Below are 13,243 nucleotides of genomic sequence, written 5' to 3'. Positions count from 1 at the left end.
GCGCTCTACCACTGAGCTAAATCCCCAACCCCGTTTTTAAACATTTTTAACCTCCCTTTTAGCCCACCACCCACCAGAGGTAGTGGGAAAGAAAGGATGGGGGGTGGGGAGTGGACCTGTTTGGAAAGGTTCTTTGGAGCAGCTCCTATCTGTGTTGTCTGAAAATCGGCAGTTTAGTTCAAAGGTCAGCAGAGGCAGCTCCATCCACCCGCAGACACTTGATGGATACAGCAGCAGTCCAGTTTAGTCGAGTCGGGACAGCAAACACAAATCAGCCGCGGTGGCACGTCCTAGCAGGGACAGCCAGGCCTCAGCCTCGGCAAGAGCGACAGGCATTGCACAGCTCTCGACAAGAGCCAAGCTCGGCCTCCATCACTGTGAGTCCCGTTTACACCCTCTAAACACCACGTGTCCTCCACGTGTCTGCCTCTACGTGTGTCTGTCTCAGTTGACATCTCTTTGTCAATCAGCCTGGCAAGAAATTGCAGCACACCACCAGAAGGTTTTTTTTGGTGCGTTTCTCTCTATGGAGTCCCGACAAACACAGCTCAGCTACACAGTGTAAGGCGGACCAGTGCACATGCATCGCTAGCAAAGAATCCTTCATCGCGTGTCCTTTCACGTGATTTAGCAGGACATCCTCTCTCCTGTGTCGGCTTCAGCTGAACGTTCCTTCACGAGTCAGACTTATTTTTTTTTTATCCATGTCTGCTTTAGGAAAACACTCTTTCACGTGTTTGTTACCCCAGCAAAACACCGTCCAGCACAACTGACTTTCTAGAGAACCCTTAAGGATTGGTGGTTGCTTTGGGCAAGCAGGAGCTAGCTGAGGTCAGGAATGAGGAGAGGTGGTAGTTATCAGCGCTCCCCTCTCCCCTCTCCCCTCCTCCCCTCTCCCCCTCTCCCCTCTCCCCTCTCCCCTCTCCCCTCTCCCCTCTCCCCTCTCCCCTCTCCCCTCTCCCCTCTCCCCTCTCCCCTCTCCCCTCTCCCCCTCTCCATGCAGAGTGCGTGCAGGATAGCTCAGGGAATTTAGGGCAGTGTGAAGGGATCTCCCTTTCCTCTTCTCTTTTCTTTCTTTTTTTTTTTTTTTTTTTGGTCTTTTTTTCGGAGCTGGGGACCGAACCCAGGGCCTTGTGCTTCCTAGGCAAGCGCTCTACCACTGAGCTAAATCCCCAGCCCCACCTCTTCTCTTTTCTTATCTTTTTTCTGTTCCCTCTTCTCTCTTCCTTCTCTTCTCTTCTCTTCTCTTCTCTTCTCTTCTCTTCTCTTCTCTTCTCTTCTCTTCTCTTCTCTTCTCTTTTCTGGAGTTAGAGACTTGCTGTGTAGCTCTGGCTCTGGCTCTGGCTGACCTGAAACTCTCTCTCTGTAGTCTAGGCTGGCCTCAACCTCACAGAGACCCTCCCGCCTGTCTCCCAAGTGCTGGCATCAAAAGCCTGCTCTGTGCACCACCACACCTGGCCATGTGTTGTTTTTAAATTAGCACATATTATACACAGCATATATAGTGCATGTGTGTAATGTCTTTTGGTCCCGTTCACCCCTTTGCCCTCTCTCTCATCTCCCTCTCATTCCCACCGGTTCTTCCTGTCCCCAGATAGAATCCTCTCTCCTCCCAGTCCTCTTTCCTTTTTTTTCCGGTGACTCACTAACCTCATTAGGGTTATTTACAGGAAGGAGCTGGGACATCTTACCAGTGCCTCTCCCTCTCTCAGCAACTCTTAGTTACCTGAGAGCTCTTCAGAGAGGGGCGGCCCCTCCCCCATCCACGATAAAATGCTGACAGATCCTATCTCCCCTGCCTTCCATTGTGCTGTTGAAATTCTATTGTGGGGAGAGGGGGCCTTGCCTGGCAGGACAGCTCAGCCCTTAACAGCACTGGCTGCTCATGCAGAGGACCTGGGTTCAATTCCCAGCATCCACTTAGCAGCTCACAGCCATGCAAAACCCCAGTTCCGGGAGATTCACTGTCCCCTTCTGGCCTTCATGGGCACCGAGCACGCATGTAGCACTCAGATATACATCGCAGGCAAAGCACAAAATAAAACAAATAAATCTAAAAATGAAAGAAAAATTTCTATGGTGGGCATCCCTGGAAGCAGAGGTAGGGGATCTCTATGAGTTAGAGTTCAGCCAGGACTGCACTCAAGGAACACAGACAAACAAACATAAAAACCTGATCTGCTACGGCGAGTGCCAGGTAGGGTGGCCCAGTGGGTGGAGGCACTCGCTGCCTGAATTCTGACAACTCAAGCTTGACCCACACGGGGCGGGGGTGGGGGGGAGCGAGCTGACTCCTGCTGGTGCCTTCTGACCTCTACACGTACAAGCTTATGCTGTGCTGGGATTGGGACCCCAGATGTCATGTGTGCAGGAGGCAGGGTAGGGGTGGGGACGAGGGGAGCACACAGGATGGGAACTGGGATGACAGCTGTGGACAATACCCACTGAGCCACACCCCCAGCCCGTGTAGCCGTTGCTTCTGTTGCCCACATCTGCCTTCCCAGACCGCACAGAACTGTCTAGACTTTGCGTGGAGCACGTCATCTGCATGCACTCTCTGCAGGGGTGCCCCCTCCCCACCCCTCCAGCTCCACCATCCGCAGAAGAGGATGCCGATGTCCCCGTTCTCCTTCCCAGGTGTTGTTCAGTCAGTTCAGATACTTCTTCAACTTCTACTTCCTGCTTCTCGCCTGCTCCCAGTTCGTCCCCGAGATGAGACTTGGCGCTCTCTACACCTACTGGGTTCCTCTGGTGAGTAGGTTGGTCTCGGGTTTGTGGACAGACAGAAGGTTCTTCGTTCCCATTCCTTGGGCTTTGGGGCCTGAGCAGCGGTCTTTTAAGGGACCTGTCGCTCTTTTTTTTTTTTTTTTTTTGGTTCTTTTTTTCGGAGCTGGGGATCGAACCCAGGGCCTTGCGCTTCCTAGGCAAGCGCTCTACCACTGAGCTAAATCCCCAACCCCAGGGACCTGTCGCTCTTAAGCCAACAGACTGGAGCATTCCACTCTTAAAAACTTTTTATTTTATGTATGTGAGTACACTGTTGCTGTCTTCAGACACACCAGAAGAGGGCATCAGATCTCATTACAGATGGTTGTGAGCCACCATGTGGGTGCTGGGATTTGAACTCAGGACCTCTGGGAGAGCAGTCAGTGCTCTTAACCACCACCTCGCCAGGCCCTGGGCATCCCACTCTTAGCATTTAGGCTGCAGTTCAGGAACCATCAGGATCGCACTGAGGCAGAGCCCAGTCAGGACTCCCGGGCATTCATTCAGCTGTCAACTCTCTGACCCACTCTTTCGGCAGGGCCTTCCCACCGGCCTTGCTTTCTGTGGTGTGGCTCTAGATTTGAGTAACAGGGTAAAGACAGACTCAGCTCTCACAGGTGGAGGTTGGTTTGTTGTCCTACTCTCCGTCCCAAGTATGAATGAGCAGAATATGGTTGGTCTCAGCAGGGCTCACCCCTGTCCCTTCTCTCCGCAGGGCTTTGTGCTGGCTGTCACCATCATCCGTGAGGCAGTGGAGGAGATCCGATGCTATATTCGTGACAAGGAGATGAACTCCCAGATCTACAGCCGGCTCACGTCACGAGGCGAGCTTCCTGGCATGCTTAGAACTTTTATCACGTGCTGCAGATGGTTGGGGGAGGAGGGTCCTGGGTCCGGGCTTGGGACAGCTGCTCAGATAACCAGAGGTCAAGCTCAGGCCACCCGCACTGTGCTCTGAGAATTAGTCCTGTCAGCTAACTTGGACTGCATCTGGCTCGATGGCTCCCCCCTTCCATTCACCTTACCTGCTGAGAGGGAGAGAAGGTGCTTCCTGGTCATGTGATCCCTGAACAGCTGTATTTTAATTTTATATGTATTTATTGCACGTGTGTTGGAGTATGGGGGAGACTCTTGAGTGTCTTATGGTGTGCATGTGGAGGTCAAAGGGCAGCTTGGAGGAACCATTTCTGTTCTTCTACCTCATGGGTCCCTGGGATCAATCTCAGGTTGTTAGGCTTGGTGACAGAAACCTTTTCCTGCAGAGCCTACTTGCTGGCCCCATCTTTTAGGAGCTGGGGGAAATAGGCAAGTCAGTGACCTGCCGGGGGACGTGAGTTGGTGCCTTAAAGCCCATGTAAAACTCTAGGAGTGATTATTATTATATCATATAACATATCACATATTATATCATATATATGTGCTTGTGACCCCACAAGGTCAGGAAGGTGGAGACAGGTGGGTCCCTTGGCCTTACTGACCTCCTCCCCTAGCTGAATAGACGAGACCTAGGCCAGTGAGAGACTGTCTCAGAATACAGGGTGGAGGCTGGAGAAATGGCTCAGCACCGAAAACAGGGCCTTTACAGAGATTCGCTTCCCAGGACCTGTGCGGCATCTCAGAACCACCTGTCACTGCGGTTCCGGGAAATCTGACACCCTCTCCTGGCCTCCATGGGCACTGTCTGTATGTGGTACACACATATACATGCAGGCAAACACACATACAAGAATGAATGGATGGATGAATGGATGGATGGATGGATAGATGGATGGATGGATGGATAATAACAAGCAAATAAATAAGGACTGGTCCCGAGAAACAATATTCGATGCTGTTCTCTGGCCTCCACATACAAACAAACATAAAAATTAATGAGCACCTTTCAAAGTTAGTGTCACAGCTTAAGGGTTACACAGTGGCAGCAGCCGCACCTGTGGAGACACGCCCCTCTGCAGGCGTCGTAAACCCGTGATCTGGGAGTGTGGCCAGTTGTAAGTCTGCACCCAAAGAGATGTGACCAAATAGTCCCTCATTACTGACCCCTTACTGGACACATCTCATGTGCAGGAACCTTAATTTTATTGTATATTTAAAATTTTGTTTAAATTAGAATTTTTTTAAAGTTTTATTTATCTACTGTATATAAGTACACTGTAGCTGTCTTCAGACACACTAGAAGAGGGCATCAGATCTCATTACAGATGGCTGTGAGTCACCATGTGGTTGCTGGGATTTGAACTCAGGACCTCTGGAAGAACAGTCAGTGTTCTTAACCGCCAAGCCATCTCTCCAGCCCTAAATTGAAGTTGTTACCCTCTGTGTTTGGGTATGTGTATTGCCTGCACGTGTGCCTGTGCACACATCGCTATTAGTCCCCTGAGCCTTTGGGATTGAGCTAAAACCTCTACAGGAGCCCAGTAGTCTTGAGCTTGGAGCCACCTCAGCTCCAGTCTCCTCAACTTTATTATATTTAAAAAGTGCATGTGTGTGTGTGTGTGTGTGTGTTTGGAAGACAAGTTATGTTATAGGAGTCAGGGCTCTTCTCCTGATGTATTGGTTCCAAGATAGAAGTTGTACCCATTCAGTGGATACCCAAGGGACCCACTGAGCTGTTTGACCCACCTTTAAATGACAGAACTTCAAAACCCCACCCACATTCACCTTGGAGAAGCCCAGGCTTGATCTTAGCCAGTGGCTCCGACTGCAGCAGCAGGTTCAAGTGTGCTCTACAAAGAAAGGATGTTGGTGAGGTTAATTAATTTTTAGGTTTGTTTTTTTTTTTTGTTTTTTTTGATGTAGTGTTTCTCTGTGTAGCCCTGGCCATCCTGGAACTCACAACTCATTCTGTGGACCAGGGTGCATTCAGAGATCCACTTGCCTCTGTCTTCCAAGTGCTGGGATTAAAGCCCAGCCACCACCCGCTAGGCCAAGGAGAGGTATTTCAGGAGAGAGCCAATCAAAGGGTCTTGTTTTCAGGAAACCCTGAGCTGTGAAAGAGATCAGCTGGATGCCTGAGAGATTTTGAGATTTTATTTTTTGGAATGGTGGGCTTGGCAGGCAGCCTGTCCCTGGGAGTCAGAGACCCCAGGAGAATTTCCTCCCTTAAACACGTTGGGGTGACATGCTTAGGAAATGTTGTATTTTGTTTGAAGTCGTTTTTCAAGTTGGTGGTCTGAAAAGCTCAGGTCCCTGGAATGAGGAGAGATTTGAGTTAGATTGGAAACCCCTTCAGATGGCACTGCCACCGCATTTAGGCCCAAGGTCTTTACAGAGGAGGGAGCTTGTGGCTTTCCATGTGGCGGGTCAGAAGAGCCCTCCTCAGGGCTCTTTCTGGGGTTTCGTATATCTTGCTAACACGTTCTTAGGGTAAAGTCAGACCCTCGGCGACAGACCAAGGCATCAGAGGTAAACAGTGGCTCTCTTCAGAGCGTGGCCCTCAGATTCCATTCAGCCAGCCAGGCTCCCACCGACCTGTGCTTTCCATATTTCTGGTGAATGATTCTTTGCCCCTCCCCTGTGCACGGTTTCTAACTCCTGCTTTGATTCGCCCAGCTGCTGAAAAGATGCTAAGAAGACTTGGCAGATGGTTCTAGCGTGAAAACGTGCGTCCTTTTGTTGTCCCCAGCCACCATTGCCACACCAGGGCACCAGCAGAGGGAAAACACATTTGAGCATTAGCCCAGGCCCTGGCTCTCTGCAGTTTGTCTCGGAAGTTCCCAAGAAACTGTGAGCCTGGAAAGAGATCCAGGCAGGGGTAGCCGGCTGATAGACGCTGGAGGGGAAAGTCAGGAAGCCGGTCCTCCCCAGTGTTAAATTAATGGTTCCTCCAAGGCAGCACTGCTGTCGAGGGCCAGCAAATGCACCTGAGTCCCCGCTCAGATCTCCTTCCACTAAGGACGTGTCATGCGTGTGGGTGTGCACAGTCGGGCCCAGAGGGCAGCTCCTTCCAGTGAGTGTCCTAGCCAAAGCCAGTGCCTTCACCCGCTGGGCCACCTCCGTGACCCCCTCATCACGGGAAATCCCAGTGAGTTTATCTGGGCTTGCTTTCTGAGCACAGGTGATAGTTACTTACTTATAGGAGCCTGGGTGACCCCCGACCCCTCAACCCCAGGCAGTTGCATCACCACAAATCCCCACCCAGTGTGGTGGCAACCTAATGAAAGCCGTGTCTGTTGTGGACTTCCCTTGTCATGGAGTCCCCCATAGTCAACCTGTTTGTTTGCTTTTTGTTTTGGGAGATAGGGTTTCTCAGTGTATCCCTGGCTGACCTGGAACTCTCTCTGTAGACCAGGCTGGCCTTGAACTCAGAGATCCACCTGCCTCTGCCTCTGCCTCTGCCTCTGGAGGCCTGGAGTAAAAGGCATGTGCCACCACACCCAGCATACTGCTCAGACTTTGGTTAGTAGATTCCAGGCCATGCTACTTACCCACACTGGATGTCATTTCCTGGTCAGTTTTATACAAGTATTAAAGTCTTATTAGGTTGTATTTATTCAACATGGGGGGGTTTATTACGTGTCCACACCCGTGTGATGTATTCATCTTACTGATCTCCAGTACTCTCTCTGTCCTCTCTCACCCTTGTTGATCCCTTTGTGTCTGCATGTGTCCCCTTGCTTTTTACATTTTTTTATTTTTTATTTTTATTTTATTTTATTTACATAGTACTAGTTGTCCCAGAACTCACTGTGTGCATCAGGATGACCTACAGCTCACAGAGATCCCCCTGCCTCTGCCCCACATATGCTGCCTACCTGGGGTCTTAGGTGCTGTTCTGTTGCTGGGAGGAGAAAGCATTCAGTTGAGGGTTTGCTCACAGTTTCGGAGGGTTAATCCGTGGTCACCATGGTTGAGATGGGGCAGCTGGTAGGCAGACGTGCCACTTAGAACTCACTTGATCTGCAAGTTGGAGGCAGGGAGATGGAGAGAGCAAGACTGGGCCTGGTGTGGGCTTTTGAAACCTCAAAGCTCACCCCCCCATCCTTCAGCAAGGCCACACCTCCTAATCCTTCCCAAACAGTTCCTTTAACTGGGACCGAGCTTTCAAACACAGGAGCCTTTGGAGTCCATTCTCAAACCACACCACGTCTGGCTTGTTCGGTCTTCTGAGAACAGGTGTTACTTTGTAGCTCTAGTTGTCAGGAAACTCAAAATTCTCCTGCCTCATCCTCCAGAGTGTGAGAATTAGAGGCAGTGCCACAGTGCCTGGCTCGCTTTCCCCTCTTTACACACTTTCCCTGCTTCTTAGCAGGATTCTCACCATCAGCAGTAATGGCTCCAAGGCCTGAGCTCTGCCCTGCCCCTGCCTCGTGGACAGGTCCTGCCAGCTGCGACTACACCAGGGCTCACATAGACGCCACCTGGTGCATTGCTGTAAATGTTTCTCTCGTGTGGAGTCTTGGTGTGAGCTGAGCAAAGGCCGTGCTGTGGATGGTGAGTGGGGTTCAGGTGTGAGTGAGGAAATAAGGGACTTGAAGTTTGAGGCTGGAAGACATTCCCACCCTGAGTCTCACAGGACAGCAGAGGACATGGTGAAGGAAAACAAGACCTGTGGTCAGATTTAAGTGAGGGTTTCAGCCAACTGTGGTACCTCTCACCTGTGAGGTACCTCACACCTTTGGGAGGCTAAGGTCGTTCAGTAGGGAGTTCAAGTCTGGCCTGGGCCGCTTGTAAGATCCAGTTTTGGCCAGGCATGGTGGCGTACGCCTTAAGTACCAGTGTTTGGAAGGCAGAGGTAGATAGAGCTCTGCGTTTGAGGCCAGCCTGAGCTATATCGTGAGCTCCAAGCTAGGCAGAGCTATACAGTGAGATTTAGTCTCTGAAGAAACAAACAAACAAACAAACAAAAAGTGTGCGTGTGGGGGGAGGGGAGGGGGAAGAGTGGTTCACAGGCAGGTGTATTGGTGACTTGTGTTGTTCTGACCAAATTACCTGACAGAGACAACTGAGGAGAGGGAAGAAGGACCTTGGCTTAGAGCTGCCGTCTCTCCCGGCGGGAAAGGTTAACAAGGCTTTCATGAGCGTGTGAGATGTGGCTGTTTGCATCTTTATATCCTGGGGGATCAGGAGGAGAACATGAGGTGGCAGGCCCAGGGTAGAGTCACCTTCCAAGGCCAGCCTTTAGTGATCCTTCCTCCAGCTAGGCCCCAGCTCCCATATAGCATCACACTCTAGGGAATAGGCACCCAGAACAGAAGCCCGTGGAGGAGAGCTCAGAGACAAGCCACATAGACAGGTGTGGTACCCGGACCTGAAGGAAATCTAGGCAGATGCTGTTCTTAACCCTACAGCCCGAGCTGGAGTGGTGGTGAGTTAAATTGTTCTAAGCTCCCTGCCGGTAGCTGTGCCAGAGTGTTCTCCACTCATGAATGAAAGACGCACGCACGCACGCTGGCACGCACGCACACACACGGCCTTATTTTTAACATGCCTTGAACAGCACAATGACTGGGCACTTCCAAACCTCCCCACTCACTCTCCCCTCCAATATTCCTGAATTATTACTTACTACACTCTATTCTAAATCGGGCAGCCCTCTCAGGCCACACCCTCCAGGTTTCGTCACACGGTTGTTGGTTGTTGGCTGTTGGCTCCCTCTTCTCCATCTCTCAAACCCTACTTTCCTGCTTCCCCCTCATGGCAATTCTAAAACCTCCTTCCTTTCCTGGTCTCTTGCCTGGGAAATCTAAAAATCCCTTCTGTGTCTCTGCCCAGCCATTGGCCACTGGCCACTTTATTTACCAATTAGAGCCAACTGGGGGCACGGACCCTCACCCTCTGGACGTGCAGATTCCCATGTGATTTGGGGGGTCAAATTAATACAAATAACATTAGAACCAATCCACAACACTGAACTTCTTGGGAGGCAGGAGGATTCCTTGAGCTTAGGTGTTTAAGACCAGTTGGAGTAACAGGCAGACCTTGATTTTAAAAAGCAAAACAAAACTGGGTATGGTGGTTAGAAGGCAGAGGATGAGAAGTTCAAGACCAGTTTAAAGCCAAACTGTGCCACGGGAGACCCTGTCTTACTCCTCCTTGCCCTGGAAAAACAAAAGGAGTTTCAGGATGGTTCTCTTGGAGCGTTGAACCCAGTATGGGACCTTCTGAATGGGAGTCTCATGCTTGCACCAGATGTATGCTCAGCTAGCCCTGGTAAGGAATTGTAAAAAAAAAATCCAGATATGGTGGCACGTGCCTTTGTCTCCAGCTCTGTGAGTTTGAGGCCAGCCCGATCTACCTGGGGAGCTCCCTGCCAGATAAGACTCTGTCTCAAAAAAAAAAAAAAAAAAAAAAAAAAAAAAGAGTTTTCAAAAATAGCAACAGGCTGAGCATAGGGCAGACCCAGTGAGGCCCAGAGCCTCTGGGAAGGTCGTTTCCGTGAATTCCTGAGTGAGCGTGCCACTGGGAGAGAGGGGCAGTGACATGTTTTGAAAAGATGTCCAGATTGGGAATTGGGACACCACTGTCCCACACAGCCATAGCCAGCCAGGCACCAGGTACAGGCCTTGTCTGCTGTTTTAAGTGACTCCAAGGAGGGAGCTGTTTCGGGTGAGTGGGGGAGAGAGGGACGGGAGGGAGAGTTTCTTCTTCGTACCCATTGCTCAGGCTTCGGCTGAGGCTCTAGGATGGCAGGGAGACACGGTGTCTGAGAAAGCGGGATGAGGTAAGGGCAGAACTGAGGGGCTGCAACCCAGGCCTGCCTGAAGATGAGGCTCCTCTAGAGGCAGGACCACTGTGCAGGAGGCAAGGGAGGGTTTGGTGTGTATGATGATGAGGTCAGCTGCTCCAGTGTGCAGCCCTAATGCTAGAGCTACTGAGGCCTCTAGATCTCAGGCTTTAAAATGCGTGTGTGTGTGCATGCGTGTGCATGTGTGCATGCATGTGTGTGTGCGTGCACAAGAGTGCACATAGTGTGTAGGCCAAAGAATAAAACCAGGAGTCATCTTCAGGATGGTCGTCCACCTCTCTCTCTCTCTCTCTCTCTCTCTCTCTCTCTCTCTCTCTCTCTCTCACACACACACACACACACACACACACACACACACACACACACACACACAATGTCTATCAATCAATCAATCAATCATCTGCCTACCTACTTTCAGACAGGGTCTTATAGCCTGGGTTGGCCTCAGGGACAACCTCGAACCTTGAATCTCTGGGTTTGAGGCCAGCCTGTTCTACAGAGCGGGATCCAGGACAGCCAGGACTACACAGAGAAACCCTGACAAACCAACACTGTCTTCTTTAACCAGCAGTGTTCAAGGGTGCCGAAGTTCCAGGAAATGAGGCCAGAGAGATGTGAGGGAGGTGGCCCAGCAGAGGCCAGTTTCTCAAAAAGATTTTAGTTCGTCTCAAACAATAGGAGAGCAGAACAGCAACAGAAGATTCAGTTTGGGTCAGGAAAGGCCAAGCAAATGAATTTCTCTTTCGACTTTTAAATTTAATTTTATATTTCTATACTAAATTTGATTCTTAGGGGAGGGGTGCATGTGATGGGTGAGAGACAAGGGCTGGAGAGGGTTATGTGCCTATGAGGGGCATGAGAGACAGGGGCTGGGACTTGGATTTTCACAGATGAGTACCCAGTTCTTCATATGGGCCTGCCTTCCTGCCACGAAGGGCTAAATGAAGCTGAGGTAATTAGCCTTGAAAGAAAGTGCAAGCAGAAACATAATGAGCACAGTAGCCTCTCGCTCCTGCTGGGGACATCTGGGCAGATGGCAAGCCATTAGCTCAGAGCCAGAGGCTCATGCCCCTGCACACAGAGTCACGCTGGATACTAAGTGTGTCCCTTTCCTCTCTCCGTCTCTTGCCTCCCTCAGGTCTCCTACTCTGTGTGCTCCTGCGAGCACTGTTAGCCCAGCTGCAGAGTGCCTAGGGCCAGAGAGCTCATCCTCCTCTGCAGACGCATCTTTTAGTTTATCTGAGTCTCTTGTGTTTGTCTTCTTGATGCTTTGCCGAATGGTGCTCCCTTCTAACTGAGTGTTTCCTTTAGGGGTCCCGCTCCACTGCCATTAGTCAGTGTGAAGGGGTGTAGTTCTTAATGGGAGCTTGTTCAGTTCATCGTCACTGAAGCCCTGCTTTTCTGTCTTCAGGATACAGATGTGTTTAAAGACTGAATGTGAATTTATGTGTTTTTAAATTAAAACTTGTCATCATCACTACCACCACCACCACCACCACCACCGACAGGATTTCACTGTGTACACCAGGGTGGCCTTGAACTCACATAGCTCTACCCCCATGTGCTTCTCAAGTGCTACCTCACTGGGCTATATTGTTGTTTATGTGTGTTGTTTCACTTGCGTGCATGTGTGTGCACCATGTACAGGCAGTGCCTATGATGCCAGAAGAGGCCACAGATAACCTGGAACTGCGTGGAACCTGTTACAGGTGTTTGAGTCCCCACATGGGTGCTGGGAATCACCTAGGGTCCTCTCCAGGAGCAGCCAGTGCTCTTAACCTCTGAGCCATCTCTTCTGCCCAGTGTCAATTCCTATTTTTTATTTTATTTTTTTAAAGTTTTATTTATTTATTATGTATAAGTACACTGTAGCTGTCTTCAGGCACACCAGAAGAGGGCATCAGATCCCCGTTACAGATGGTTGTGAGCCACCATGTGGTTGCTGGGAATTGAACTCAGGACCTCTGGAAGAGCAGTCAGTGCTCCTAACCGCTGAGCCATCTCTCCAGCCCCTAAAACTTTGTCTTAGGTTTTCCATCACTGTGAACAGGTGTCATGACCAAGGCAGCTCTTCTAAGGACAGCATTTAGTTGGGGCTGGCTTACACGATCAGAGGTTCAGTCCATCATCATCGAGGCAGGAGCATGGCAGCATCCAGGCAGGCATGACTGAGGAGGAGCTGAGAGTTCTACATCTTGATTTGAAGGCTTGGCCAAACCCATGCCACAGTGACAATACTTCCTCCAACAAGGCCACACCTATTCCGACAAGGGCACCCCCCTTAATAGTGTGGGCCTGTGGCCTAAGCATTCAAACACGTGCGTGAGTCTGTGGGAGCCAAAACTATTCAAATCACTACAGACTTCTTCCTCCTAATTTTATTTACTTATGTCTGGTGTGTGAGTCTGTGTGTGTGTGTGTGTGTGTGTGTGTGTGTGTGTGTGTTGGACACAGGCTGTCAGGCTTTCATGGCGAGTGCTTTACCAGTTGAGCCATGTCGCCGGCTGGTGATTGGCCTCTTGATGTTAAGGTATCGAAAGCCCTTCAAAGATCCTTCAGGACTGGGCCCGATGCTGTTCCCCGATGCTGTTCCCCGAGCCTAGAAAGAATCTGTCCCACCCCCACCCCAGTAAGGCCAGCAGCTCCTCAGTTGAGTTTTATTAAGATGGACTTACCACAGACTCTCTCGTGAGGTTACACAGATGCAAAGAGCAATACTTGAAATTTTTCTTTGCTAATTCTCAGTCCTTATTGTAGTTCATTGGTAAATAGAGCCACTGTTTGGTGAGA

At 50.4% G+C, this 13,243-nt stretch overlaps 1 protein-coding gene across 4 annotated transcripts in view; it reads left to right on the top strand.

Annotated features, from left to right (window-relative positions):
* The window catches only part of Atp9a (ATPase phospholipid transporting 9A), a 105,263-nt gene that overhangs the window by 31,074 nt on the left and 60,946 nt on the right, over nucleotides 1-13,243 (top strand). For all 4 annotated transcript variants that reach the window (NM_001427018.1, NM_032064.1, NM_001427017.1 and 1 more), the window contains 2 exon segments: nucleotides 2,638-2,751; nucleotides 3,482-3,590. In NM_001427018.1, coding sequence (NP_001413947.1) covers nucleotides 2,638-2,751; nucleotides 3,482-3,590 — 223 coding nt within the window.

The sequence above is a fragment of the Rattus norvegicus genome, chromosome 3, assembly GCF_021556685.1.
Source record: "Rattus norvegicus strain SHRSP/BbbUtx chromosome 3, alternate assembly SHRSP_T2T, whole genome shotgun sequence".
In the NCBI taxonomy this organism is placed as follows: Eukaryota; Metazoa; Chordata; class Mammalia; order Rodentia; family Muridae; genus Rattus; species Rattus norvegicus.
This window is presented reverse-complemented; position numbering and strand designations above follow the sequence as displayed.